A 27593-nucleotide genomic window follows, 5' to 3' on the forward strand; every position below is an offset into this window, starting at 1 on the left:
TATGGGGGAACTGGGAGGAACTGGGATGGGATATGGGGGGACTGGGAGGGGATATGGGGGAACTGGGAGGGACTGGGAGGGGATTTGGGGAACTGGGAGGGGATATGGGGGAACTGGGAGGGACTGGGATGGGATATGGGGGAACTGGGATGGGATATGGGGGAACTGGGAGGAACTGGGAGGGGATATGCGGGGACTGGGATGGGATATGGGGGGACTGGGAGGGACTGGGATGGGATATGGGGGAACTGGGAGGGACTGGGATGGCATATGGGGGAACTGGGAGGGACTGGGAGGGGATATGGGGGGACTGGGATGGGATATGGGGGGACTGGGAGGGACTGGGATGGCATATGGGGGAACTGGGAGGGACTGGGAGGGGATATGGGGGGACTGGGATGGGATATGGGGGGACTGGGAGGGACTGGGATGGCATATGGGGGAACTGGGATGGACTGGGAGGGGATGTGGGGGAACTGGGAGGGACTGGGAATGGGATATGGGGGAACTGGGATGGACTGGGAGGGGATGTGGGGGGACTGGGATGGACTGGGACGAGATATGGGGGAACTGGGAGGGACTGGGATGGGATATGGGGGAACTGGGAGGGGATATGGGGGGACTGGGATGGGATATGGGGGAACTGGGAGGGACTGGGATGGGATATGGGGGAACTGGGATGGACTGGGAGGGGATATGGGGGAACTGGGAGGGACTGGGAAGCACTGGGATGGGATTGGGGGGACTGGGATGGGATATGGGGGAACTGGGAGGGACTGGGAAGCACTGGGATGGGATTGGGGGGACTGGGATGGGATATGGGGGAACTGGGAGGGACTGGGAAGCACTGGGATGGGATTGGGGGGACTGGGAGGGACTGGGAATGGATATGGGGGAACTGGGAGGGACTGGGAGGGGATGTGGGGGAACTGGGAGGGACTGGGAAGCACTGGGATGGGATATGGGGACACTGGGAGGCACTGGGATGGACTGGGATGGGATACGGGGACACTGGGTTATACTGGGTTATACTGGGTTATACTGGGAGGGGATATGTGGGCACTGGGAGGCACTGGGTTATACTGGGTTATACTGGGTTATACTGGGAGGGGATATGTGGGCACTGGGAGGCACTGGGTTATACTGGGTTATACTGGGTTATACTGGGAGGGGATATGTGGGCACTGGGAGGCACTGGGTTATACTGGGTTATACTGGGTTATACTGGGAGGGGATATGTGGGCACTGGGAGGCACTGGGTTATACTGGGTTATACTGGGTTATACTGGGAGGGGATATGTGGGCACTGGGAGGCACTGGGTTATACTGGCTTATACTGGGTTATACTGGGAGGGGATATGTGGGCACTGGGAGGCACTGGGTTATACTGGGTTATACTGGGTTATACTGGGAGGGGGCTGGGGGGCCCTGGGAGGGACTGGGATGAACTGGGAGGCACTGGGAGCCAAGATGGGGGTTTGCATTGGTTTATACTGGATTATATTGGTTTGTACTGGTGGGCACTGGTTTATGTTGGGCTGTACTGGTCTGATACTGGTCCATACTGGTCTGTACTGGTCTGTACTGGTCCATACTGGTCCATAGTGGTCTGTACTGTCTGTACTGGTCTGTACTGGTCTATACTGGTCTGTACTGATCCATACTGGTCTGTACTGATTTATACTGGTCCATACTGGTCCGTATTGGTCTATACTGGTCCGTACTGATCCATACTGGTCTATACTGATTTATACTGGTCCATACTGGTCCGTATTGGTCTATACTGGTCCATACTGATCCATACTGGTCTATACTGATTTATACTGGTCCATACTGGTCCGTACTGGTCTGTATTTGTCTGTACGGGTCCGTACTGCTCCGTACTGGACCATGCTGGTCTATACTGGTCTGTACTGGTCTATACTGGTCCATATTGGTCCACACTGCTCCGTGCTGGTCCATACTGGTCCGTACTGGTCTATACTGCTCCGTACTGGTCCACACTGGTCTGTACTGGTCTGTACTGGTCCATACTGCTCCATACTGGTCTATACTGCTCTGTACTGCTCCATACTGCTCCATACTGGTCCGTACTGGTCCGTACTGGTCCGTACTGGTCCATACTGGTCCGTACTGGTCCATAAATCTCTGTACTGCTCTATACTGCTCTGTACTGGTCCGTACTGGTCCGTACTGGTCCATACTGGTCCATACTGCTCTGTACTGGTCCGTACTGGTCCGTACTGGTCCGTACTGGTCCATACTGCTCTGTACTGGTCCATACTGGTCTGTACTGGTCCATACTGTTCCATACTGGTCCGTACTGGTCCGTACTGGTCCATACTGGTCCGTACTGGTCCATAAATCTCTGTACTGCTCTATACTGCTCTGTACTGGTCCGTACTGGTCCGTACTGGTCCATACTGGTCCATACTGCTCTGTACTGGTCCGTACTGGTCCGTACTGGTCCATACTGCTCTGTACTGGTCCGTACTGGTCCGTACTGGTCCATACTGGTCCATACTGCTCTGTACTGGTCCATACTGGTCCATACTGGTCCATATTGGTCCGTACTGGTCCGTACTGGTCTATACTGCTCCGTACTGGTCTGTACTGATCCGTACTGGTCCATACTGGTCCATACTGTTCCATACTGGTCCATACTGGTCCATATTGGTCTGTACTGGTCTATACTGCTCCGTAATGGTCTGTACTGGTCCGTACTGGTCTATACTGGTCGGTACTGCTCCGTACTGGTCCGTACTGGTCCGTACTGGTCTATACTGGTCGGTACTGCTCCGTACTGGTCCGTACTGGTCCGTACTGGTCTGTACTGGTCCATACTGGTCCATATTGGTCCGTACTGGTCCGTACTGGTCCGTACTGCCCCGTACTGCTCCGTACTGGTCCGTACTGGTTCATACTGCTCTGTACTGCTCTGTACTGCTCCGTACTGCTCCATACTGGTCCATATTGGTCCGTACTGGTCTATACTGGTCCGTACTGGTCCGTACTGGTCCGTACTGGTCCGTACTGGTCCATACTGGTCCATACTGGTCCGTACTGGTCCGTATGGTGTCCCACAGGTGGTGCTGCCGTCGCTGGCCTCGCTGCGCATTGCCGCCTACGAGGAGGGCGGGCGATTCCTGGGGCACCGCGTGCTGCCCGTGGCGGCGCTGCGCTCCGGTACGGCCCTACAGCGGGGAACTGTGCGGTCTGTGGGGTCTGTGGGGTCTGTGGGGTCTGTGTGGGGTCTGTGGGGTCTGTGGGGTCTGTGTGGGGTCTGTGGGGTCTGTGGGGTCTGTGGGGTCCTATGGGGTCCTATGGGGTCTGTGTGGGGTCCTATGGGGTCTGTGTGGGGTCTGTGTTGTCTGTGTGGGGTCAGTGGGGTCCTATGGGGTCTGTGTGGGGTCTGTGGGGTCTCTGTGGGGTCTGTGGGGTCCTATGGGGTCTGTGTGAGGTCCTATGGGGTCTGTGGGGTCCTATGGGGTCTGTGTGGGGTCTGTGGGTTCCTATGGGGACCTATGGGGTCTGTGTGGGGTCTGTGGGGTCTGAGTGGGGTCTGTGGGGTCCTATGGGGTCTGTGTGGGGTTGGTGGGGTCCCAGGGGGTCCTATGGGGTCCTATGGGGTCTCTATGGGGTCTGTGTGGGGTCTGTGGGGTCCTGTGGGGTCTGTGGGTTCCTATGGGGACCTATGGGGTCTGTGTGGGGTCTGTGGGGTCTGAGTGGGGTCTGTGTGGGGTCGGTGGGGTCCCAGGGGGTCCTATGGGGTCTGTGTGGGGTCTGTGGAGTCTCTATGGGGTTTGTGTGGGGTCCTTTGGGGTCCTATGGGGTCTCTGTGGGGTCTGTGGGGTCCTATGGAGTCTGTGTGGGGTCTGTGGGGTCCTATGGGGTCCTATGGGGTCTGTGGGCTCCTATGGGGTCTGTGTGGGGTCTGTGGGGTCTTATGGGGTCTCTGTGGGGTCCTATGGGGACCTATGGGGTCTGTGTGGGGTCTGTGGGGTCCTATGGGGTCTGTGTGGGGTCTGTGGGGTCTGTGTGGGGTCTGTGGGGTCCCAGGGGGTCCTATGGGGTCTGTGTGGGGTCCTATGGGGTCTCTGTGGGGTCTCTGTGGGGTCTGTAGGGTCCTATGGGGTCTGTGTGGGGTCTGTGGGGTCTGTGTGGGGTCCTATGGGGTCCTATGGGGTCTCTGTGGGGTCTGTGTGGGGTCCTATGGGGTCTGCATGGGGTCTGTGGGGTCCCAGGGGGTCCTATGGGGTCTGTGTGGGGTCTGTGGGGTCCTGTGGGGTCTTTGTGGGGTCTGTGGGGTCCTATGGGGTCTGCGTGGGGTCTGTGGGGTCCTATGGGGTCTCTGTGGGGTCTCTATAGGGTCTCTGTGGAGTTTTCCCTTATGTGTCCCTATGGGATCGGTATGGGGTCATCCCCTCCGTGTCCCTGTGGGGTCGCTATGGGGTCGCTGTGGGGTCGCTGTGGGGTTCTCCCCTGCGTGTCCCTATGGGTTCGCTATGGGGTTATCCCCTACGTGTCCCTATGGGGTCGCTATGGGGTCGCTATGGGGTCGCTATGGGGTCGCTGTGGGGTCACTATGGGGTCGCTATGGGGTTATCCTCTATGGGGTCGCTGTGGGGTCGCTGTGGGGTTATCCCTTATGGGGTCGCTATGGGGTCGCTATGGGGTCACTATGGGGTCGCTATGGGGTTATCCTCTATGGGGTCGCTGTGGGGTCGCTGTGGGGTTATCCCTTATGGAGTCGCTATGGGGTCGCTATGGGGTCACTATGGGGTCGCTATGGGGTTATCCCCTATGGGGTTGCTGTGGGGTCGCTGTGGGGTTATCCCTTATGGGGTCGCTATAGGGTCGCTGTGGGGTTATCCTCTATGGGGTCGCTATGGGGTCGCTATGGGGTCACTATGGGGTTATCCCCTATGGGGTCGCTATGGGGTCATCCCCTCCGTGTCCCTATGGGGTCGCTATGGGGTCGCTATGGGGTTTTCCCCTCCGTGTCCCTATGGGGTCGCTATGGGGTCGCTATGGGGTTATCCCCTATGGGGTCGCTGTGGGGTCGCTGTGGGGTTATCCCTTATGGGGTCGCTGTGGGGTTATCCTCTATGGGGTCGCTGTGGGGTCGCAGTGGGGTCGCTATGGGGTCATCCCCTATGGGGTCGCTGTGGGTTTATCCCTTATGGGGTCTCTGTGGGGTCGCTGTGGGGTTATCCCCTATGGGGTCGCTGTGGGGTTATCCTCTATGGGGTCGCTATGGGGTCGCTGTGGGGTCACTATGGGGTCACTATGGGGTCGCTATGGGGTTATCCCTTATGGGGTCGCTGTGGCGTTATCTCCTATGGGGTCGCTATGGGGTCACTATGGGGTTGCTATGAGGTTATCCTCTATGGGGTCGCTATGGGGTCACTATGGGGTTATCCCCTATGGGGTCGCTATGGGGTCATCCCCTCCGTGTCCCTATGGGGTCGCTATGGGGTCGCTATGGGGTTTTCCCCTCCGTGTCCCTATGGGGTCACTATGGGGTCGCTATGGGGTTATCCCTTATGGGGTCGCTGTGGGGTCGCTGTGGGGTTATCCTCTATGGGGTCGCTGTGGGGTCGCTGTGGGGTTATCCCTTATGGGGTCGCTGTGGGGTCTCTATGGGGTCGCTGTGGGGTTATCCCCTATGGGGTCGCTATGGGTCGCTGTGGGGTCGCTGTGGGGTTATCCCCTATGGGGTTGCTGTGGGGTCGCTGTGGGGTTATCCCTTATGGGGTTGCTGTGGGGTTATCCCCTATGGGGTCGCTGTGGGGTCATCCCCTATGGGGTCGCTATGGGGTCGCTGTGGGGTCGCTGTGGGGTTATCCCCTATGGGGTCGCTATGGGGTCATCCCCTATGGGGTCGCTGTGGGTCGCTGTGGGGTCGCTGTGGGGTTATCCCCTATGGGGTCGCTATGGGTCGCTGTGGGGTCGCTATGGGGTTATCCCTTATGGGGTCGCTATGGGGTCGCTATGGGGTCACTATGGGGTCATCCCCTATGGGGTCGCTGTGGGGTTATCCCCTATGGGGTCGCTGTGGGGTTATCCCCTATGGGGTCGCTGTGGGGTCATCCCCTATGGGGTCGCTATGGGGTTATCCCCTATGGGGTCGCTGTGGGGTTATCCCCTATGGGGTCGCTATGGGGTCATCCCCTATGGGGTCGCTGTGGGTCGCTGTGGGGTCGCTGTGGGGTTATCCCCTATGGGGTCGCTATGGGTCGCTGTGGGGTCGCTATGGGGTTATCCCCTATGGGGTTGCTGTGGGGTCGCTGTGGGGTTATCCCTTATGGGGTTGCTGTGGGGTTATCCCCTATGGGGTCGCTGTGGGGTCATCCCCTATGGGGTCGCTATGGGTCGCTGTGGGGTCGCTGTGGGGTTATCCCCTATGGGGTCGCTATGGGTCGCTGTGGGGTCGCTATGGGGTTATCCCTTATGGGGTCGCTATGGGGTCGCTATGGGGTCACTATGGGGTCATCCCCTATGGGGTCGCTGTGGGGTCGCTGTGGGGTTATCCCTTATGGGGTTGCTGTGGGGTTATCCCCTATGGGGTCGCTGTGGGGTCATCCCCTATGGGGTCGCTATGGGTCGCTGTGGGGTCGCTGTGGGGTTATCCCCTATGGGGTCGCTGTGGGGTCATCCCCTATGGGGTCGCTATGGGTCGCTGTTGGGTCGCTGTGGGGTTATCCCCTATGGGGTCGCTATGGGTCGCTGTGGGGTCGCTATGGGGTTATCCCTTATGGGGTCGCTATGGGGTCGCTATGGGGTCACTATGGGGTCATCCCCTATGGGGTCGCTGTGGGGTTATCCCCTATGGGGTCGCTGTGGGGTCATCCCCTATGGGGTCGCTATGGGGTTATCCCCTATGGGGTCGCTGTGGGGTTATCCCCTATGGGGTCGCTATGGGGTTATCCCTTATGGGGTCCCTATGGGGTCGCTCTGGGTCGCTGTGGGGTCACTGTGGGGTTATCCCTTATGTGGTCGCTGTGGGGTCGCTGTGGGGTCACTATGGGGTCACTATGGGGTCGCTATGGGGTTATCCCTTATGGGGTCGCTGTGGGGTCGCTGTGGGGTTATCCCCTATGGGGTCGCTATGGGGTCATCCCCTCCGTGTCCCTATGGGGTCGCTATGGGGTCGCAATGGGGTTATCCCTTATGGGGTCGCTGTGGGGTCGCTGTGGGGTTGTCCTCTATGGGGTCGCTGTGGGGTCGCTGTGGGGTTATCCCTTATGGGGTCGCTGTGGGGTCTCTATGGGGTCGCTGTGGGGTTATCCCCTATGGGGTCGCTATGGGTCGCTGTGGGGTCGCTGTGGGGTTATCCCCTATGTGGTTGCTGTGGGGTCGCTGTGGGGTTATCCCTTATGGGGTTGCTGTGGGGTTATCCCCTATGGGGTCACTGTGGGGTTATCCCCTATGGGGTCGCTATGGGGTCGCTGTGGGGTCGCTGTGGGGTTATCCCCTATGGGGTCGCTATGGGGTCATCCCCTATGGGGTCGCTGTGGGTCGCTGTGGGGTCGCTGTGGGGTTATCCCCTATGGGGTCGCTATGGGTCGCTGTGGGGTCGCTATGGGGTTATCCCCTATGGGGTTGCTGTGGGGTCGCTGTGGGGTTATCCCTTATGGGGTTGCTGTGGGGTTATCCCCTATGGGGTCGCTGTGGGGTCATCCCCTATGGGGTCGCTATGGGTCGCTGTGGGGTCGCTATGGGGTTATCCCTTATGGGGTCGCTATGGGGTCGCTATGGGGTCACTATGGGGTCATCCCCTATGGGGTCGCTGTGGGGTCGCTGTGGGGTTATCCCTTATGGGGTCGCTATGGGGTTATCCTCTGTGGGGTAGCTATGGGGTCACTATGGGGTCGCTATGGGGTCATCCCCTATGGGGTCGCTGTGGGGTCGCTATGGGGTTATCCCCTATGGGGTCGCTGTGGGGTTATCCCCTATGGGGTCGCTATGGGGTTATCCCTTATGGGGTCCCTATGGGGTCGCTCTGGGTCGCTGTGGGGTCACTGTGGGGTTATCCCTTATGTGGTCGCTGTGGGGTTATCCCTTATGGGGTCGCTATGGGGTCGCTGTGGGGTCACTATGGGGTCACTATGGGGTCGCTATGGGGTTATCCCTTATGGGGTCGCTGTGGGGTCGCTGTGGGGTTATCCCCTATGGGGTCGCTATGGGGTCATCCCCTCCGTGTCCCTATGGGGTCGCTATGGGGTCGCTATGGGGTTATCCCTTATGGGGTCGCTGTGGGGTCGCTGTGGGGTTATCCTCTATGGGGTCGCTGTGGGGTCGCTGTGGGGTTATCCCTTATGGGGTCGCTGTGGGGTCTCTATGGGGTCGCTGTGGGGTTATCCCCTATGGGGTCGCTATGGGTCGCTGTGGGGTCGCTGTGGGGTTATCCCCTATGGGGTTGCTGTGGGGTCGCTGTGGGGTTATCCCTTATGGGGTTGCTGTGGGGTTATCCCCTATGGGGTCACTGTGGGGTTATCCCCTATGGGGTCGCTATGGGGTCGCTGTGGGGTCGCTGTGGGGTTATCCCCTATGGGGTCGCTATGGGGTCATCCCCTATGGGGTCGCTGTGGGTCGCTGTGGGGTCGCTGTGGGGTTATCCCCTATGGGGTCGCTATGGGTCGCTGTGGGGTCGCTATGGGGTTATCCCTTATGGGGTTGCTGTGGGGTTATCCCCTATGGGGTCGCTGTGGGGTCATCCCCTATGGGGTCGCTATGGGTCGCTGTGGGGTCGCTGTGGGGTTATCCCCTATGGGGTCGCTATGGGTCGCTGTGGGGTCGCTATGGGGTTATCCCTTATGGGGTCGCTATGGGGTCGCTATGGGGTCACTATGGGGTCATCCCCTATGGAGTCGCTGTGGGGTCGCTGTGGGGTTATCCCTTATGGGGTCGCTATGGGGTTATCCCCTATGGGGTCGCTGTGGGGTTATCCTGTATGGGGTCGCTATGGGGTTATCCTCTATGGGGTAGCTATGGGGTCACTATGGGGTCGCTATGGGGTCATCCCCTATGGGGTCGCTGTGGGGTCGCTATGGGGTTATCCCCTATGGGGTCGCTGTGGGGTTATCCCCTATGGGGTCGCTATGGGGTTATCCCTTATGGGGTCCCTATGGGGTCGCTCTGGGTCGCTGTGGGGTCACTGTGGGGTTATCCCTTATGTGGTCGCTGTGGGGTTATCCCTTATGGGGTCGCTATGGGGTTGCTGTGGGGTCACTATGGGGTCACTATGGGGTCGCTATGGGGTTATCCCTTATGGGGTCGCTGTGGGGTCGCTGTGGGGTTATCCCCTATGGGGTCGCTATGGGGTCATCCCCTCCGTGTCCCTATGGGGTCACTATGGGGTCGCTATGGGGTTATCCCTTATGGGGTCGCTGTGGGGTCGCTGTGGGGTTATCCTCTATGGGGTCGCTGTGGGGTCGCTGTGGGGTTATCCCTTATGGGGTCGCTGTGGGGTCTCTATGGGGTCGCTATGGGGTTATCCTCTATGGGGTCGCTGTGGGGTCGCTGTGGGGTTATCCCTTATGGGGTCGCTATGGGGTCATCCCCTATGGGGTCGCTGTGGGGTCGCTATGGGGTTATCCCCTATGGGGTCGCTGTGGGGTTATCCCCTATGGGGTCGCTATGGGGTTATCCCTTATGGGGTCCCTATGGGGTCGCTCTGGGTCGCTGTGGGGTCACTGTGGGGTTATCCCTTATGTGGTCGCTGTGGGGTTATCCCTTATGGGGTCGCTATGGGGTCACTATGGGGTCGCTATGGGGTTATCCCTTATGGGGTCGCTGTGGGGTCGCTGTGGGGTTATCCCCTATGGGGTCGCTATGGGGTCATCCCCTCCGTGTCCCTATGGGGTCACTATGGGGTCGCTATGGGGTTATCCCTTATGGGGTCGCTGTGGGGTCGCTGTGGGGTTATCCTCTATGGGGTCGCTGTGGGGTCGCTGTGGGGTTATCCCTTATGGGGTCGCTGTGGGGTCTCTATGGGGTCGCTGTGGGGTTATCCCCTATGGGGTCGCTATGGGGTCGCTGTGGGGTCGCTGTGGGGTCGCTATGGGGTTATCCCCTATGGGGTCGCTGTGGGGTTATCCCTTATGGGGTCGCTGTGGGGTTATCCCCTATGGGGTCGCTATGGGGTCTCTATGGGGTTGCTATGGGGTCATCCCCTATGGGGTCGCTATGTGTCGCTGTGGGGTTATCCCTTATGGGGTCGCTATGGGGTCATCCCCTATGGGGTCGCTATGGGGTCATCCCCTATGGGGTCGCTGTGGGGTCATCCCCTATGGGGTCGCTATGGGTCGCTGTGGGGTCACCCCGTCCCCCCCCCAGGCTACCACTACGTGTCGCTGCGCTCCGAGAGCAACGTGCCGCTGGGGCTGGCGGCGCTGCTGGTCCGCACCGAGGCCAGCGATTACGTGCCGAGCGGGCATCTGGGTGAGGGGGCTTAAAGGGGGGCACAGGAGGGGGGGGGACATAAATGGGGGGGGCACAAAATGGGGGGGCAGCTGGGTGGGGGGGGGCGGAAATGGGGAGGGGGGCACAGGAATGGGGGGGGGATATAAATGGGGGGGGTCTCAAAATGGGGGGGCAGCTGGGTGAGGGGAGGCGAAAATGGGGGGGGGTTCCAATATGGGGGGGGACATAAATGGGGGGGGGGCTCCAAAATGGGAGGGAGGACATAAATAGGGGGGGGTCTCAATATGGGGGGGCAGCTGGGTGAGGGGGGGCAAAAGTTGGGGGGGGGGACATAGGAATGGGGGGGGGGACATAAATGGGGGGGGTCCCAATATGGGGGGGGACATAAATAGGGGGGGGGCTCAATATGGGGGGGCAGCTGGGTGAGGGGGGGCAAAAATTGGGGGGGGGGACATAGGAATGGGGGGGGGACATAAATGGGGGGGTACCAAAATGGGGGGGCAGCTGGGTGAGGGGGGGCCCCCCCAATATGGGGGGGGGACATAGATGGGGGGGGGCTCAATATTGGGGGGGGGGACATAAATGCAGGGGGTCCCAATATGGGGGGAGACATAGATGGGGGGGGGCTCAATATGGGGGGGCAGCTGGGTGAGCGGGGCAAAATGGGGGGGGGCACAGGAATGGGGGGGGGGCATAAATGGGGGGGGTCCCAATATGGGGGGGGGACATAAATAGGGGGGGGCTCAATATGGGAGGGCAGCTGGGTGAGCGGGGCAAAATGGGGGGGGGTCCCAATATGGGGGGGGGCATAAATGGGGGGGGGTCCCAAAATGGGAGGGAGGACATAAATAGGGGGGGGTCTCAATATGGGGGGGCAGCTGGGTGAGGGGGGGCGAAAATTGGGGGGGGGGGCATAGGAATGGGGGGGGGATATAAATGGGGGGGTACCAAAATGGGGGGTCAGCTGGGTGAGGGTGGGCCCCCCCAATATGGGGGGGGGAAATAGATGGGGGGGGCTCAATATTGGGGGGGGGGACATAAATGCAGGGGGTCCCAATATGGGGGGAGACATAGATGGGGGGGGGGCTCAATATGGGGGGGCAGCTGGGTGAGAGGGGGGAAAATGGGGGGAGGGCACAGGAATGGGGGGGGACATAAATGGGGGGGGTCCCAATATGAGGGGGGACATAAATAGGGGGGGGTCTTAAAAGGGGGGGGGCAGCTGGGTGCGGGGGGCGCAAAAATGGGGGGGGGGGGTCCCAATATGGGGGGGCATCTGGGTGGGGGGGGTGGCGAAAAAGGGGGGATCCCAAAATGGGGGGCACCTGGGTGAGGGGGGCGAAAATGGGGGGGGTCCCAATATGGGGGGGGGACATAAATTGGGGGGGGTCTCAAAATGGGGGGGCAGCTGGGTGAGGGGGGGGGAAATGGGGGGGGGGCAAAAATTGGGGGGGACATAAATGGGGGGGGGGACATAAATAGGGGGTGTCCTGGGGAGGGACCCCAAATATGGAGTGGGGGGGGGTGAAATATGGGGGGGGACCCCAAATAAGGGGGGGTCTGGAATATGGAGGGGGGGTCGTGGGGGGGACCGCGAATTTGGGGGGGGGGGTTGAAATACGGAAGTGGGGGGGACCCCAAGTATGGGGGGGGCTGAATTTTAGGGGGGGGACCCCAAATATGGGGGGGGGCTGAAATATTGGGGGGCTCGTGGGGGGGGACCCCAAATATGGAGTGAGGGGGGGTGAAATATGGGGGGGGCCCAAATAAGGGGGGGGCTGAATTGTGGGGGGGGGGTCGTGGGGGGGGACCCCAAATATGGGGGGGGTCTGAAATGTGGGGGGGGGGTTGTGGGGGGGGACCCCAAATATGGAGTGGGGGGGTGAAATATGGGGGGGGACCCAAATATGGGGGGGGGTTGAAATGTGGGGGGGGGTCGTGGGGGGGTCCCCAAATATGGAGTGTGGGGGGGTGAAATATGGGGGGGGGCCCCAAATAAGGGGGGGGGTCTGAAATATGGGGGGGGTCGTGGGGGGGGACCCCAAATATGGAGTGGGGGGGGGTGAAGTATGGGGGGGGCCCAAATAAGGGGGGGGGCTGAATTGTGGGGGGGGGTCGTGGGGGTTGGACCCCAAATATGGAGTGTGGGGGGGAAATATGGGGGGGGATCCCAAATAAGGGGGGGCTGAATTGTGGGGGGGGTCGTGGGGTGGGACCCCAAATATGGCGGGGGGTTGAAATGTGGGGGGGGGTCGTGGGGGGGACCCCAAATATGGCGGGGGGTTGAAATGTGGGGGGGGGTCGTGGGGGGGACCCCAAATATGGCGGGGGGTTGAAATGTGGGGGGGGGTCGTGGGGGGGACCCCAAATATGGGGGGGGGGGGGGGTGAAATATGGGGGGGGCCCAAATAAGGGGGGGGGCTGAATTGTGGGGGGGGGTCGTGGGGGGGGATCCCAAATATGGGGGGGAACCAAATACGGGGGGGGGGACCCTGGATCTGTGCTGGGGGGGGGACACAAAAATACAGGGGGGGGTCTTCTGCCACCCCTACCTTTTAGGGTGCCCCCCCCCCCACGACCCCCTGACCTCTGACCTCTGACCCCTGCCCCCCCCCAGATTACGCCGAGGCGCTCATTAACCCAATTAAACACGTCAGCCTGATGGACCAGCGCACCAAGAGACTGGCAGCCCTGATGGGAGACCCCGAGGTGGGGGAGGGCTTATGGGGTCGGGGGGGGATATGGGGTCTGGGGGGGATATGGGGTCTGGGGGGGGCTTATAGGGGCAGGGGGGTCTTATGGGGTCTGGGGGGGCTTATGGGGTCTGGGGGGGATATGGGGTCTGGGGAGGGGGGTCCTATGGGGTCTGGGGGGGGGTGGGTTATGGGGTCTGGGGGGCTTATAGGGGTGGGGGGGGCTTATGGGGTCTGGGGGGGCTTATAGGGTCAGGGGGGCTCTTATGGGGTCTGGGGGGGGCTTATGGGGTCTGGGGGGGATATGGGGTCTGGTGGGGTCTTATGGGGTCTGGGGGGAGGGGGTTTATGGGGTCTGGGGGGGCTTATAGGGTCGGGGGGGTCTTATGGGGTCTGGGGGGGATATGGGGTCTGGGGGGGGCTTATGGGGTCAGGGGGGTCCTATGGGATCTGGGGAGGCTTATGGGATCGGGGGGGGTTTATAGGGTCAGGGGGGTCCTATGGGGTCTGCGAGGGGGGGGGGTTATGGGGTCTGGGGGGGGCTTATGGGGTCAGGGGGGGATTATAGGGTCAGGGGTGTCCTATGGGGTCTGGGGGGGATATGGGGTCGGGGGGGGGCTTATAGGGGCGGGGAGGTCTTATGGGGTCTGGGGGGGGCTTATGGGGTCTGGGGGGGATATGGGGTCTGGTGGGGTCTTATGGGGTCTGGGGGGAGGGGGTTTATGGGGTCTGGGGGGGCTTATAGGGTCGGGGGGGTCTTATGGGGTCTGGGGGGGATATGGGGTCTGGGGGGGGCTTATGGGGTCAGGGGGGTCCTATGGGATCTGGGGAGGCTTATAGGGTCGGGGGGGGTTTATAGGGTCAGGGGGGTCCTATGGGGTCTGCGAGGGGGGGGGTTATGGGGTCTGGGGGGGGCTTATGGGGTCGGGGGGGGATTATAGGGTCAGGGGGGTCCTATGGGGTCTGGGGGGGATATGGGGTCGGGGGGGGGCTTATAGGGGCGGGGAGGTCTTATGGGGTCTGGGGGGGATATGGGGTCTGGGGGGGGGATATGGGGTCTGGTGGGGTCTTATGGGGTCTGGGGGGAGGGGGTTTATGGGGTCTGGGGGGGCTTATAGGGTCTGGGGGGGGGGTTATGGGGTCTGGGGGGGCTTATAGGGTCAGGGGGGCTCTTATGGGGTCTGGGGGGGGCTTATGGGGTCTGGGGGGAGGGGGTTTATGGGGTCTGGGGGGGCTTATAGGGTTGGGGGGGTCTTATGGGGTCTGGGGGGGATATGGGGTCGGGGGGGGGCTTATGGGGTCAGGGGGGTCCTATGGGATCTGGGGAGGCTTATAGGGTCGGGGGGGGTTTATAGGGTCAGGGGGGTCCTATGGGGTCTGCGAGGGGGGGGGTTATGGGGTCTGGGGGGGGGCTTATGGGGTCGGGGGGGGATTATAGGGTCAGGGGGGTCCTATGGGGTCTGGGGGGGATATGGGGTCGGGGGGGGGCTTATAGGGGCGGGGGGGTCTTATGGGGGCTGGGGGGGCTTATGGGGTGTGTGGGGGGGGGGGCTTATGGGGTCAGGGGGGTCCTATGGGGTCTGGGGGGGATATGGGGTCTGGTGGGGGGGGCTTATAGGGTCGGGGGGGTCTTATGGGGTCTGGGGGAGATATGGGGTCGAGGGGGGGCTTATGGGGTCAGGGGGGTCCTATGGGGTCTGGGGAGGCTTATGGGGTTGGGGGGGGATTATAGGGTCAGAGGGGTCCTATGGGGTCTGCGAGGGGAGGGGTTATGGGGTCTGGGGGGGGCTTATGGGGTCTGGGGGGGCTAATAGGGCCGGGGGGGCTCTTATGGGGTCTGGGGGGGCTTATGGGGTCAGGGGGGTCCTATGGGGTTTTATGGGGATATGGGGTCTGGGGAGGGGGGTTTAATGGGGTCTGTGGGGGCTTATGGGGTCAGGGGGGCTCTTATGGGGTCTGAGGGGGGCTTATGGGGTCGGGGGGGGCTTATGGGTCGGGGGGGATATGGGGTCTGGGGGGGGGATTTATGGGGTCTGGGGGGGCTTATAGGGTCGGGGGTCTTATGGGGTTGGGGGGGGTCTCTTATGGGGTCTGGGGGAGGGGGGATATGGGGTCTGGGGGGTCTTATAGGGTCTGGGGGGGAGGGGGTTTATGGGGTCTGGGGGAGCTTATGGGGTAGGAGGGGGCTTATGGGGTCTGGGGGGGTTTTATGGGGTCTGGGGGGAGTTTGTGGGGTCGGAGGGGGCTTATGGGGTCGGGGGGGGTCTTATGGGGTCTGGGGGGGGTTTATGGGGTCTGGGGGAGCTTATGGGGTAGGAGGGGGCTTATGGGGTCGGTGGGGGTCTTATGGAGTATGGGGGGGCTTATAGGGTCAGGGGGGTCTTATGGGGTCTGGGGGGGTTATGGGGTCTGGTGGGGGAGGGTTTATGGGGTCTGGGGGGGCTTATAGGGTTGGGGGGGTCTTATGGAGTCTGGGAGGGCTTATGGGGTCAGGGGGGCTCTTATGGGGTCTGGGGGGAGCTTATGGGGTCGGAGGGGGCTTATGGGGTCGGGGGGGGTCTTATGGGGTCTGGGGGGGGTTTATGGGGTCTGGGGGAGCTTATGGGGTAGGAGGGGGTCTTATGGGGTCTGGGAGTTGGGGTCTGGGGTGGGATCCTATAGGGTTTGGGGTGGGGGGGGGGGGAGGGGATTTGGGGTCACTGAGTCCCCCCTCACCCCCCCCCCCCATAGGACAACATGGACCGACCCCCAGAGCCCACTGTGGGGGTCCGCAATGAGAGCAGTGCTGACCCCCCCGGAGACCCCCGAACCCCCATAAACTCTGGGGGGGTCCCGGGGCCGCCCCCCCCCATCCCCAGTCCAGGTATCCCCTCAAGTCCCCCCCCCCCCCCCCATCCCAACCCCAAAATGGGACCCCAAAAATCCCCCCTAATATAAGACCCCCCCAACCCCAAAATAGGACCCCCAGAATTGCCCCCCTCCCCCTTATGAGACCCCCCCCAAAATGAGACACCACCCCCCTATGGGACCCCCAACTTCCCCCCCCCCCAAATGAAAGCCCCCAAATCCCTCCCCCAAAATTGCCCCCCCCCAATTTGGGACCCCCAACATCCCCCCCCCCCAAATAGGACCCCCAAAATTGCCCCCCCCCTCAAAATGGGAACCCCCAAAATGAGACCCTCCCCAAAATAAGACCCCCCCCCCATGGGACCCCAATTTCCCCTCCAAAATGAGACCCCCCCCAAATTGCCCCAAAATGAGACCCCTAAAATCCCCCCCCCAAAATGAGACCCCCCCCCCCATGGGACCCCCATCATCCCCCCAAAATCAGACCCCCAAAATTAGAACCCCAAAATCCCCCCCCCCTTATAGACCCCCCCAGACCCCCCCCAAAACATGGGACCCTCAAAATTGCCCCCCTCCCCCTTATGAGACCCCCCCCCAAAATGAGACACCACCCCCCTATGGGACCCCCAACATCCCCCCCCCCCAAATGAAACCCCCCAAATCCCTCCCCCAAAATTGCCCCCCCCCAATTTGGGACCCCCAACATCCCCCTCCAAATAGGACCCCTAAAATTGCCCCCCCCAAAACATGGGACCCCCAAAATTGTCCCCCCCCCAATATGGGACCCCCCCCTAAATGGGACCCCCAACATCCCCCCCCCAAATGAAACCCCCCCAAACCCTCCCCTCTCCAAATGGGGCCCCTAAAATTGCCCCCCCCAAAACATGGGACCCCCAGAATTGCCCCCCTCCCCCAAATATGAGACCCCAAAAATGCCCCCCCAAAATGAGAGACCCCCCCCAAATCCTCCCCCCCAAAACAAGACCCCCAAAATTGCCCCCCCCTCAAAATGGGACCCCCAAAATGAGACCCTCCCCAAAATGAGACCCCCCCCCCCCCATGGGACCCCAATTTCCCCTCCAAAATGAGACCCCCCCCAAATTGCCCCAAAATGAGACCCCTAAAATCCCCCCCCCCAAAATGGGACCCCCCCCCCCCATGGGACCCCCATCATCCCCCCAAAATCAGACCCCCAAAATGAGAACCCCAAAATCCCCCCCCCTTATAGACCCCCCCAGACCCCCCCCAAAACATGGGACTCCCAGAATTGCCCCCCTCCCCCATATGAGACCCCCCCCCAAAATGAGACACCACCCCCCTATGGGACCCCCAACATCCCCCCCCCCCAAATGAAACCCCCCAAATCCCTCCCCCAAAATTGCCCCCCCCCAATTTGGGACCCCCAACATCCCCCCCCCCAAATGAAACCCCCCCAAATCCCCCCCCTCCAAATGGGGCCCCTAAAATTGCCCCCCTCCCCCAAATATGAGACCCCAAAAATGCCCCCCCAAAATGAGAGACCCCCTCCCAAATCCCCCCCCCCAAAATAAGACCCCCAAAATTGCCCCCCCCTTCAAAATGGGAACCCCCAAAATGAGACCCTCCCCAAAATAAGACCCCCCCCCCCAAGGGGACCCCAATTTCCCCTCCAAAATGAGACCCCCCCCAAATTGCCCCAAAATGAGACCCCTAAAATCCCCCCCCCCAAAATGAGACCCCTAAAATCCCCCCCCCCAAATAGGACCCCCAAAGTTACCCCCCCCCACAAAACATGGGACCCCCAAAATTGCTCCCCCTCCCAATATGGGACCCCCCCCCAAATGAAACCCCCCCCAACCCCCCCCCTCCAAATGGGGCCCCTAAAATTGCCCCCCCCAAAACATGGGACCCCCAGAATTGCCCCCCCCTCCCCCAATATGGGACCCCCCCCCCAAAATGAGACCCCCAGCTAAAATAGGACCCTCAACCCCCCCCCCCCTTCCCTTCCGCCCCCCATGGGACCCCCACTTCCTTCCCCTATTTTGGGGGGGGGGGGAGGGGGGAGGGTCCTATTTGTGTGTCCCCCCCCCCAAAATTTCTGTGCCCCCCCCCCCCCCCAGGTCAGAGGGACGACCTCATTGCCAGCATCCTCACAGGTACCGGGGGGGGGGGGGAAGGGGGGGGAAAACACCCCAAAAACCTCCATTTTCACCCCAAAAATGCGGGGGGGGGGCGGGGGGGTGAAGGGGGAGCACCTCCAGTTTGGGAGGGGGGGGGGGCAAAAAGTCTGAAGGGGGGGGGGGGAGGGGGGGATGTTATGGGAGGCTGGGGGGGGGGGGAACCCAAATTCCTCCCTATACTGAAGACCCCCCCCCAAATTCTATCCCCAAATCCCCCCCCATAACCCCCCACCCCCCTCTTCTATCCCCATAACCCCCCCACGCTGAAGCCCCCCCCCCAAATTCCATCCCCAACCCCCCCAGAACCCCCCCCACCCCCCTCATTCTGCCCCCACCCCCCATATCCCCCCTTTCTGCCCCCTAAACCCCATTTCTACCCCCATAACCCCCCCACACTGAAGCCCCCCCCCCAAATTCTATCCCCAAATCCCCCCCAGCCCCCCCATACTGAAGCCCCCCCCCAAATTCCATCCCCAAATCCCCCCCCATAACCCCCCAACTCCCCTCTTCTATCCCCATAACCCCCTATAATTAAGACCCCCCCCAAATTCTATCCCCAAATCCCCCCCATCCCCCCCCATACTGAATCCCCCCCCCAAATTCTATCCCCAACCCCTCATTCTGCCCCAAACCCCCCCATAACCCCCCAATTCTGCCCCCTAAACCCCATTTCTACCCCCATAACCCCCCAAAACCCCCCCATACGGAAGCCCCCCCCCAAATTCTATCCCCAAATCCCCCCATGCTTCCCCCATACTGAAGCCCCCCCCCCAAATTCTATCCCCAACCCCCTCATTCTGCCCCAAACCCCCCCATATCCCCCCAATTCTGCCCCCTAAACCCCATTTCTACCCCCATAACCCCCTTGAAACCCCCCCATACTGAAGCCCCCCCCAAATCCTATCCCCAAATCCCCCCCATAGCCCCCCCATACTGAAGCCCCCCCCCAAATTCTATCCCCAAATCCCCCCCATACCCCCCCCATACTGAAGCCCCCCCCCCAAATTCTACCCCCAACCCCTCATTCTGCCCCAAACCCCCCCATAACCCCCCAATTCTGCCCCCTAAACCCCATTTCTACCCCCATAACCCCCCCACACTGAAGCCCCCCCCCAAATCCTATCCCCAAATCCCCCCCATGCCCCCCCATACTGAAGCCCCCCCCCAAATTCTATCCCCAAATCCCCCCCCATAACCCCCCAACTCCCCTCTTCTATCCCCATAACCCCCCCATACTGAAGCCCCCTCCCCTAATTCTATCCCCAATCCCCCCAATAACCCCCCCAATCCCCCTTTTCCATCCCTATAACCCCCCCCCACTGAAGCCCCCACCCCAAGTTCGACCCCCACCCCTCCATAACCCCCCCTTTCTGCCCCCTAAACCCCATTTCTACCCCGATAACCCCCCCATACTGAAGCCCCCCCCAAATTCTATCCCCAAATCCCCCCCCATAACCCCCCAACCCCCCTCTTCTATCCCCATAACCCCCCATAACCCCCCAATTCTGCCCCCTAAACCCCATTTCTACCCCCATAACCCCCCATGCCCCCCCCACACTGAAGCCCCCCCCCCAAATTCTATCCCCAAATCCCCCCTCATTCTGCCCCAAACCCCCCCAAATCCCCCCAATTCTGCCCCCTAAACCCTATTTCTACCCCCATAACCCCCTTGAAACCCCCCCATACTGAAGCCCCCCCCCAAATCCTATCCCCAAATCCCCCCCATGCCCCCCCCATACTGAAGCCCCCCCCCCAAATTCTATCCCCAACCCCCTCATTCTGCCCCAAACCCCCCCATAACCCCCCAATTCTGCCCCCTAAACCCCATTTCTACCCCCAAAGCCCCCCCATAACTGAAGCCCCCCCCAAATTCTATCCCCAAATCCCCCCCAGCCCCCCCATACTGAAGCCCCCCCCCCAAATTCCATCCCCAAATCCCCCCCCATAACCCCCTGACCCCCCTCTTCTACCCCCATAACCCCCTATAATTAAGACCCCCCCAAATGCTATCCCCAAATCCCCCCCATCCCCCCCCCATACTGAAGCCCCCCCCCAAATTCTATCCCCAAATCCCCCCTCATTCTGCCCCAAACCCCCCCAAATCCCCCCAATTCTGCCCCCTAAACCCCATTTCTACCCCCATAACCCCCTTGAAACCCAACCATACTGAAGCCCCCCCCCAAATCCTATCCCCAAATCCCCCCCATGCCCCCCCCATACTGAAGCCCCCCCCCAAATTCTACCCCCACCCCCCTCATTCTGCCCCAAACCCCCCCAAATCCCCCCAATTCTGCCCCCTAAACCCCATTTCTACCCCCATAACCCCCCCACACTGAAGCCCCCCCCCCAAATTCCATCCCCAAATCCCCCCCATGCCCCCCCCATACTGAAGCCCCCCCCCCAAATTCTATCCCCAACCCCTCATTCTGCCCCAACCCCCCCCATAACCCCCCAATTCTGCCCCCTAAACCCCATTTCTACCCCCAAAGCCCCCCCATAACTGAAGCCCCCCCCAAATTCTATCCCCAAATCCCCCCCAGCCCCCCCATACTGAAGCCCCCCCCCCAAATTCCATCCCCAAATCCCCCCCCATAACCCCCTGACCCCCCTCTTCTACCCCCATAACCCCCTATAATTAAGACCCCCCCAAATGCTATCCCCAAATCCCCCCCATCCCCCCCCCATACTGAAGCCCCCCCCCAAATTCTATCCCCAAATCCCCCCTCATTCTGCCCCAAACCCCCCCAAATCCCCCCAATTCTGCCCCCTAAACCCCATTTCTACCCCCATAACCCCCTTGAAACCCAACCATACTGAAGCCCCCCCCCAAATCCTATCCCCAAATCCCCCCCATGCCCCCCCCATACTGAAGCCCCCCCCCAAATTCTACCCCCACCCCCCTCATTCTGCCCCAAACCCCCCCAAATCCCCCCAATTCTGCCCCCTAAACCCCATTTCTACCCCCTAAACCCCCTTGAAACCCCCCCCATACTGAAGCCCCCCCCCCAAATTCCCTCCAGCCGTGACCCCCCCAGCCCTGGAGGAGCTGCGGCAGCACAAAGCTCTGCGCAAACTGCAGCAGAAGCAGAGCAGGGAGCTGGGGGAGCTGCGCAGGAGGCACGGCCAGAGGATGGGGGCCCTGAGGCAGCGCCTGCAGCGCAGGTGGGGACCCCAAAAACCACCCCAAAAAGCCCCAAAATGTCCCAAAAATGGGCCCCGAAATGAGCCTCGAAACCCCAAAACTGAACCCCAAAAACGAGCCCCAAAACTGAGCCCTAAAACCCCAAAAACGAGCCCCAAAACTGAGCCCCAAAACTGAGCGCCTGAGCCCCAAAGCTGAGCCCCAAAACCCCAAAAATGAACCCAAAACCCATCCCCAAAATCCTGAAACTGAACCCAAAAACTGAACCCCATAACCCCAAAACTGAGCCCCAAAACGGAGCCCTAAAACCCCAAAACTGAGCCCCAAAGCTGAACCCCCAAATCCCCAAAACTGAGCCTCAAAACCCCAAAGCAGAACCCCAAAGCAGCCTGAAAACTGAGCCCTGAAACCCCAAAAGGGAACCCCAAAATTGAGCCCCAAAACCCCAAAACTGAACCCCAAAGCTGAGGCCAGAGGATGGGGGCCCTGAGGCAGCGCCTGCAGCGCAGGTGGGGACCCCAAGAACCACCCCAAAAAGCCCCGAAATGTCCCAAAAATGGGCCCCGAAAATGAGCCTCGAAACCCCAAAACTGAACCCCAAAAACGAGCCCCAAAACTGAGCCCTAAAACCCCAAAAACGAGCCCCAAAACTGAGCCCCAAAACTGAGCGCCTGAGCCCCAAAGCTGAGCCCCAAAACCCCAAAAATGAACCCAAAACCCATCCCCAAAATCCTGAAACTGAACCCAAAAACTGAATCCCAAAACCCCAAACCTGAGCCCCAAAACGGAGCCCTAAAACCCCAAAACTGAGCCCCAAAGCTGAACCCCCAAATCCCCAAAACTAAGCCTCAAAACCCCAAAGCAGAACCCAAAAGCATCCCGAAAACTGAGCTCTGAAACCCCAAAAGGGAACCCCAAAATTGAGCCCCAAAACTGAGCCCCAAAACCCCAAAAATGAACCCAAAACTGAGTCCTAAAACCCCAAAACTGAGCCCCAAAACTGAGCCCCAAAGGCTGAACTCTGAAACCCCAAAGCAGAACCCCAAAACAGCCCCAGAACTGAGCCCTGAAACCCCAAAACTGAGCCCCAAATCTGAGCCCCCAAACTGACCCCAAAAACCCCAAAGCAAAGCAGCCTGAGAACTGAGCCCTGAAACCCCAAAAGTGAACCCAAAACTGAGCTCTGAAACCCCAAAGCAGAACCCCAAAACAGCCCCAAAGCTGAGCCCTGAAACCCCAAAACTGAGCCACAAAAACCCAAATCTGAACCCCAAAACCGAGCCCTGAAACCCAAAGCAGAACCCCAAAATGGAACCCCAAAACTGAGCTCTAATACCCAAAACTGAGCCACAAACCCCAAAACTGAGCCCCAAAACCCCAAAACTGAACCCCACAAATGAGCTCCAAAACTGAGCGCCTGAGCCCCAAAGCTGAGACCCAAAACCCCAAAAATGAACCCAAAACCCATCCCCAACATCCAGAAGCTGAACCCCAAAACTGAGCCCCAAATCCCCAAAACTGAGCCCCAAACTGAGCCCCAAAACCCCAAAAATGAACCCAAAACTGAGTCCTAAAACCCCAAAACTGAGCCCCAAAACTGAGCCCCAAAAACTGAAATCTGAAACCCCAAAGCAGAACCCCAAAACAGCCCCAAAACTGAGCCCTGAAACCCCAAAACTGAGCCCCAAAACTGAACCCCAAAACTGACCCCAAAACTGACCCCCAAAACCCCAAAGCAGCCTGAAAACTGAGCCCTGAAACCCCAAAAGCGAGCCCAAATTGAGCCCCCAAAACCCCAAAACTGAACCCCAAAATCCCAAAACTGAGCCCCAAAACTGAGACTTGAAACCCCAAAAGTGACCCCCAAAATCCCCAAACTGAACCCCAAAACGGAGCCCCAAAATCCCCAAACTGAGCCCCCAAAACCCCAAAACCGAGCCCCAAAACCCCAAATCTGTACCCCAAAAGTGAACTCTGTAACCCCAAAGCAGAACCCCAAAACAGCCCCAAAACTGAGACCTGGAACCCCAAAACTCAACCCCAAAACCCCAGAACTGAGCCCCAAAACCCCAAAACCGAGCCCCTCCTGATTTGGGGTCCCTATAGGATTTTGGGGCCCCCTATGGGGTTTGGGGTCCTCCTATGGGGTTTGTGGTCCCCCTATGGGGTTTGGGGTCCCCCTATGGATTTGATTTGGGGTCCTGATGGATTTGGGGTCCCTATGGGGTTTTGGGGTCCTCCTATGGGGTTTGGCGTTCCCCTATGGGGTTTTGGGTCCCCCTATGGGGTTTGGGATCCCCCTATAGATTTGATTTCGGGTCCTGATGGATTTGGGGTCCCTATGGGGTTTGTGGTCCCCCTGTGGGGTTTGGGGTCTCCCTATGGGGTTTTGGGGTCCTCCTATGGGGTTTGGGGTTCCCCTATGGGGTTTTGGGTCCCCCTATGGGGTTTGGGGTCCCCTATGCATTTGATTTGGGGTCCTGATGGATTTGGGGTCCCTACGGGGTTTGGGGTCCCCCTGTGGAGTTTGGGATCCCCCTATGGATTTGATTTGGGGCCCCCCTATGGGGTTTGGGATCCCCCTATGCATTTGATTTGGGATCCTGATGGATTTGGGGTCCCTATGGGTTTGTGGTCCCCCTGTGGGGTTTGGGGTCTCCCTATGGGGTTTGGGGTTCCCCTATGGGATTTGGGGTTCCCCTATGGGGTTTGCGGTCCCCCTATGGGGTTTGGGATTCCTCTATGGATTTGATTTGGGATCCTGATGGATTTGGGGTCCCTATGGGGTTTGTGGTCCCCCTGTGGGGTTCGTGGTCCCCCTATGGGATTTGGGGTCCCCCTATGGGATTTGGGATCCCCCTATGGGGTTTGTGGTCCCCCCATGGATTTGGGGTCCCCCTATGGGGTTCGTGGTCCCCCTATGGGATTTGGGGTCCCCCTATGGGGTTTGTGGTCCCCCTATGGGGTTTGGGGTCTCCCTATGGGATTTGGGGTACCCCTATTGGATTTGGGGTCTCCCTGTGGGATTTGGGGTCCCCCTATGGGGTTCGTGGTCCCCCTGTGGGATTTGGGGTCCCCCTATGGGTTTTGGGGTCCCCCTATGGGGTTCGTGGTCCCCCTGTGGGATTTGGGGTCCCCCTATGGGGTTTGTGGTCCCCCTGTGGGATTTGGGGTCCCTATGGGGTTTGTGGTCCCCCTGTGGGATTTGGGGTCCCCCTATGGGGTTTGGGGTCTCCCTGTGGGGTTTAGGGTCCCCCTGTGGGATTTGTGGTCCCCCTATGGGATTTGGGGTTCCCCTGTGGGGTTTGGGGTCTCCCTATGGTATTTGGGGTCCCCCTATGGGTCTTGTGGTCCCCCTATGGGGTTTGGGGTCTCCCTATGGGATTTGGGGTCCCCCTATGTGGTTTGTGGTCCCTATGGGGTTTGGGGTCCCCCTATGGGGTTTGGGGTCTCCCTATGGGGTTTGTGGTCCCCCTGTGGGATTTGGGGTCCCTATGGGGTTTGGGGTCCCCCTATGGGGTTCGTGGTCCCCCCATGGATTTGGGGTCCCCCTATGTGGTTCGTGGTCCCCCTGTGGGATTTGGGGTCCCCCTATGGGGTTTGTGGTCCCCCTGTGGGATTTGGGGTCCCTATGGGGTTTGGGGTCCCCCTATGGGGTTCGTGGTCCCCCTATGGGGTTTGGGGTCTCCCTATGGGATTTGGGTCCCCCTATGGGGTTTGGGGTCTCCCTATGGGGTTCGTGGTCCCCCCATGGATTTGGGGTCCCCCTATGGGGTTTGTGGTCCCCCTATGGGGTTTGGGGTCCCCCTATGGGGTTTGTGGTCCCCCTGCGGGATTTGGGGTCCCTATGGGATTTGGGGTCCCCCTATGGGTTTTGGGGTCCCCCTATGGGGTTCGTGGTCCCCCCATGGATTTGGGGTCCCCCCCACGGTGACCCCACAGCGCGGCGGAGGCGGAGAGGCTGCAGCTGCTGAGGGAGGAACAGCAGCGGGCAGAGAGGGGCTGCCAGAGGGAGCATCTGCGGCAGGTGTACTGGGCATACTGGGAGCGACTGGGAGGCACTGGGGGGCACTGGGAGGGACTGGGAGGGACTGGGGGAGGGCTGGGAGGGACTGGGAGGGACTGGGAGGGACTGGGAGGGGACTGAGGGGGAACTGGGATAGACTGGGATATACTGGGGGGCACTGGGATAGACTGGGAGGGAATGAGATAGACTGGGAAGGACTGGGATAGACTGGGAGGGACTGGGATATACTGGGAGGGACGGGGATATACTGGGAGGGGACTGGGGGGGAACTGGGATATACTGGGAGGGACTGGGATATACTGGGGGGCACTGGGAGGGGACTGGGAGGGACTGGGAGGGACTGGGATATACGGGGAGGGGACTGGGGGGAACTGGGATAGACTGGGAGGGACTGGGATATACTGGGAGGAGACTGGGGGGGAACTGGGATAGACTGGGAGGGACTGGGATATACTGGGAGCGGACTGGGGGGAAACTGGGATAGACTGGGAGGGACTGGGATATACTGGGAAGGGACTGGGGGGGAACGGGGATAGACTGGGATGGACTGGGATATACTGGGGGGCACTGGGAGGGGACTGGGAGGGACTGGGAGGGACTGGGATATACGGGGAGGGGACTGGGGGGAACTGGGATAGACTGGGAGGGACTGGGATATACTGGGAGGAGACTGGGGGGGAACTGGGATAGACTGGGAGGGACTGGGATATACTGGGAGCGGACTGGGGGGAAACTGGGATAGACTGGGAGGGACTGGGATATACTGGGAAGGGACTGGGGGGGAACGGGGATAGACTGGGATGGACTGGGATATACTGGGGGGCACTGGGAGGGGACTGGGAGGGACTGGGAGGGACTGGGATATACGGGGAGGGGACTGGGGGGAACTGGGATAGACTGGGAGGGACTGGGATATACTGGGAGGAGACTGGGGGGGAACTGGGATAGACTGGGAGGGACTGGGATATACTGGGAGCGGACTGGGGGGAAACTGGGATAGACTGGGAGGGACTGGGATATACTGGGAAGGGACTGGGGGGGAACGGGGATAGACTGGGATGGACTGGGATATACTGGGGGGCACTGGGAGGGGACAGGGAGGGACTGGGAGGGACTGGAATACAGTGGGGGGGCACTGGGATGGACTGGGAGGGACTGGAATAGACTGGGAGGGACTGGGAGGGGACTGAGGGGGAACTGGGATAGACTGGGATATACTGGGGGGCACTGGGATGGACTGGGAGGGACTGAGACTGGGAGGGACTGGGATAGACTGGGAGGGACTGGGATAGACTGGAAGGGACTGGGATATACTGGGAGGGAGCTGGGATAGACTGGAAGGGACTGGGATATACTGGGAGGGACTGGAGGGGGGCTGGGAGGGACTGGGAGGGACTGGGATATACTGGGGATACTGGGATAGACTGGGAGGGACTGGGATATACTGGGGATACTGGGATAGACTGGAAGGGAACTGGGATGGACTGGGATGGACTGGGATATACTGGGGAGGGGACTGGGAGGGAACTGGGATATACTGGGAGGGACTGGGGGGGGGCTGGAAGGGAACTGGGATAGACTGGGAGGGACTGGGATATACTGGGGATACTGGGATGGACTGGGAGGGACTGGGGGGGGCTGGGAGGGAACTGGGATATACTGGGAGGGACTGGGAGGTAATGGATGGGACTGGGATGAACTGGGAGGGACTGGGAGCGCTGTGGGATACTGGGAGGGGAACTGGGAGCACTGCTTCATACTGGTCTATGCTGGCTCTTACTGGTCCATACTGGTCCCTGGTGATCCATACTGGGCCTTACTGGTCCATACTGGTCTGTACTGGTTCTCACTGGTCTGTGCTGGTCCATACTGGTCTGTGCTGGTTCATACTGGTTTTTACTGGTCTGTACTAGTTCTTACTGGTGCGTAATGGTTCTTACTGGTCCATACTGGTTGCTACTGATCCATAGTGGTTTTTATTGGTCCATACTGGTTCTTACTGGTCCATACTGGTTGCTACTGATCCATAGTGGTTTTTACTGGTCCATACTGGTTCTTACTGGTCCATACTGGTGCCCGCAGGCGCAGCAGCGGCTCCGGGAGGTGGCGTTGGAGGTTCAGGCGGCGCAGCTGAAACTGCTGCGACAAACCAGTGAGAGGTGGGGACTGGGAGCACTGGGATGTACTGGGAGGGACTGGGATATACTGGGAGGGGACTGGGATATACTGGGATGGACTGGGATTGAACTGGGAGGGACTGGGATGAACTGGGATGGACTGGGATGGAACTGGGATAT

At 60.3% G+C, this 27593-nt stretch overlaps 2 protein-coding genes across 3 annotated transcripts in view; one reads left to right on the top strand and one right to left on the bottom strand.

The window, feature by feature from the left end:
- The window catches only part of PLCB3 (phospholipase C beta 3), a 110943-nt gene that overhangs the window by 72835 nt on the left and 10515 nt on the right, over positions 1-27593 (top strand). For both annotated transcript variants that reach the window (XM_090129761.1, XM_090129762.1), the window contains 8 exons: positions 3087-3186; positions 10342-10446; positions 13046-13137; positions 15852-15984; positions 18068-18103; positions 21148-21289; positions 25212-25296; positions 27379-27455. In XM_090129761.1, the coding sequence (XP_089985887.1) occupies positions 3087-3186; positions 10342-10446; positions 13046-13137; positions 15852-15984; positions 18068-18103; positions 21148-21289; positions 25212-25296; positions 27379-27455 (770 nt within the window). The remainder of the gene's footprint in view (positions 1-3086; positions 3187-10341; positions 10447-13045; positions 13138-15851; positions 15985-18067; positions 18104-21147; positions 21290-25211; positions 25297-27378; positions 27456-27593) is intronic.
- Positions 797-27381, bottom strand: LOC149913459 (uncharacterized). Its single transcript, XM_090129763.1, has 2 exons — positions 27077-27381; positions 797-3124 (listed from the first exon to the last, which is right to left on the bottom strand). The coding sequence occupies exon 2, from the start codon at positions 2650-2652 to the stop codon at positions 1819-1821; it is 834 nt and encodes a 277-aa protein (XP_089985889.1). The 5' UTR covers positions 2653-3124; positions 27077-27381; the 3' UTR covers positions 797-1818.

The sequence above is a fragment of the Phasianus colchicus genome, chromosome 37 (assembly GCF_987193195.1).
Source record: "Phasianus colchicus chromosome 37, bPhaCol1.hap1.1, whole genome shotgun sequence".
Taxonomy (NCBI): Eukaryota; Metazoa; Chordata; class Aves; order Galliformes; family Phasianidae; genus Phasianus; species Phasianus colchicus.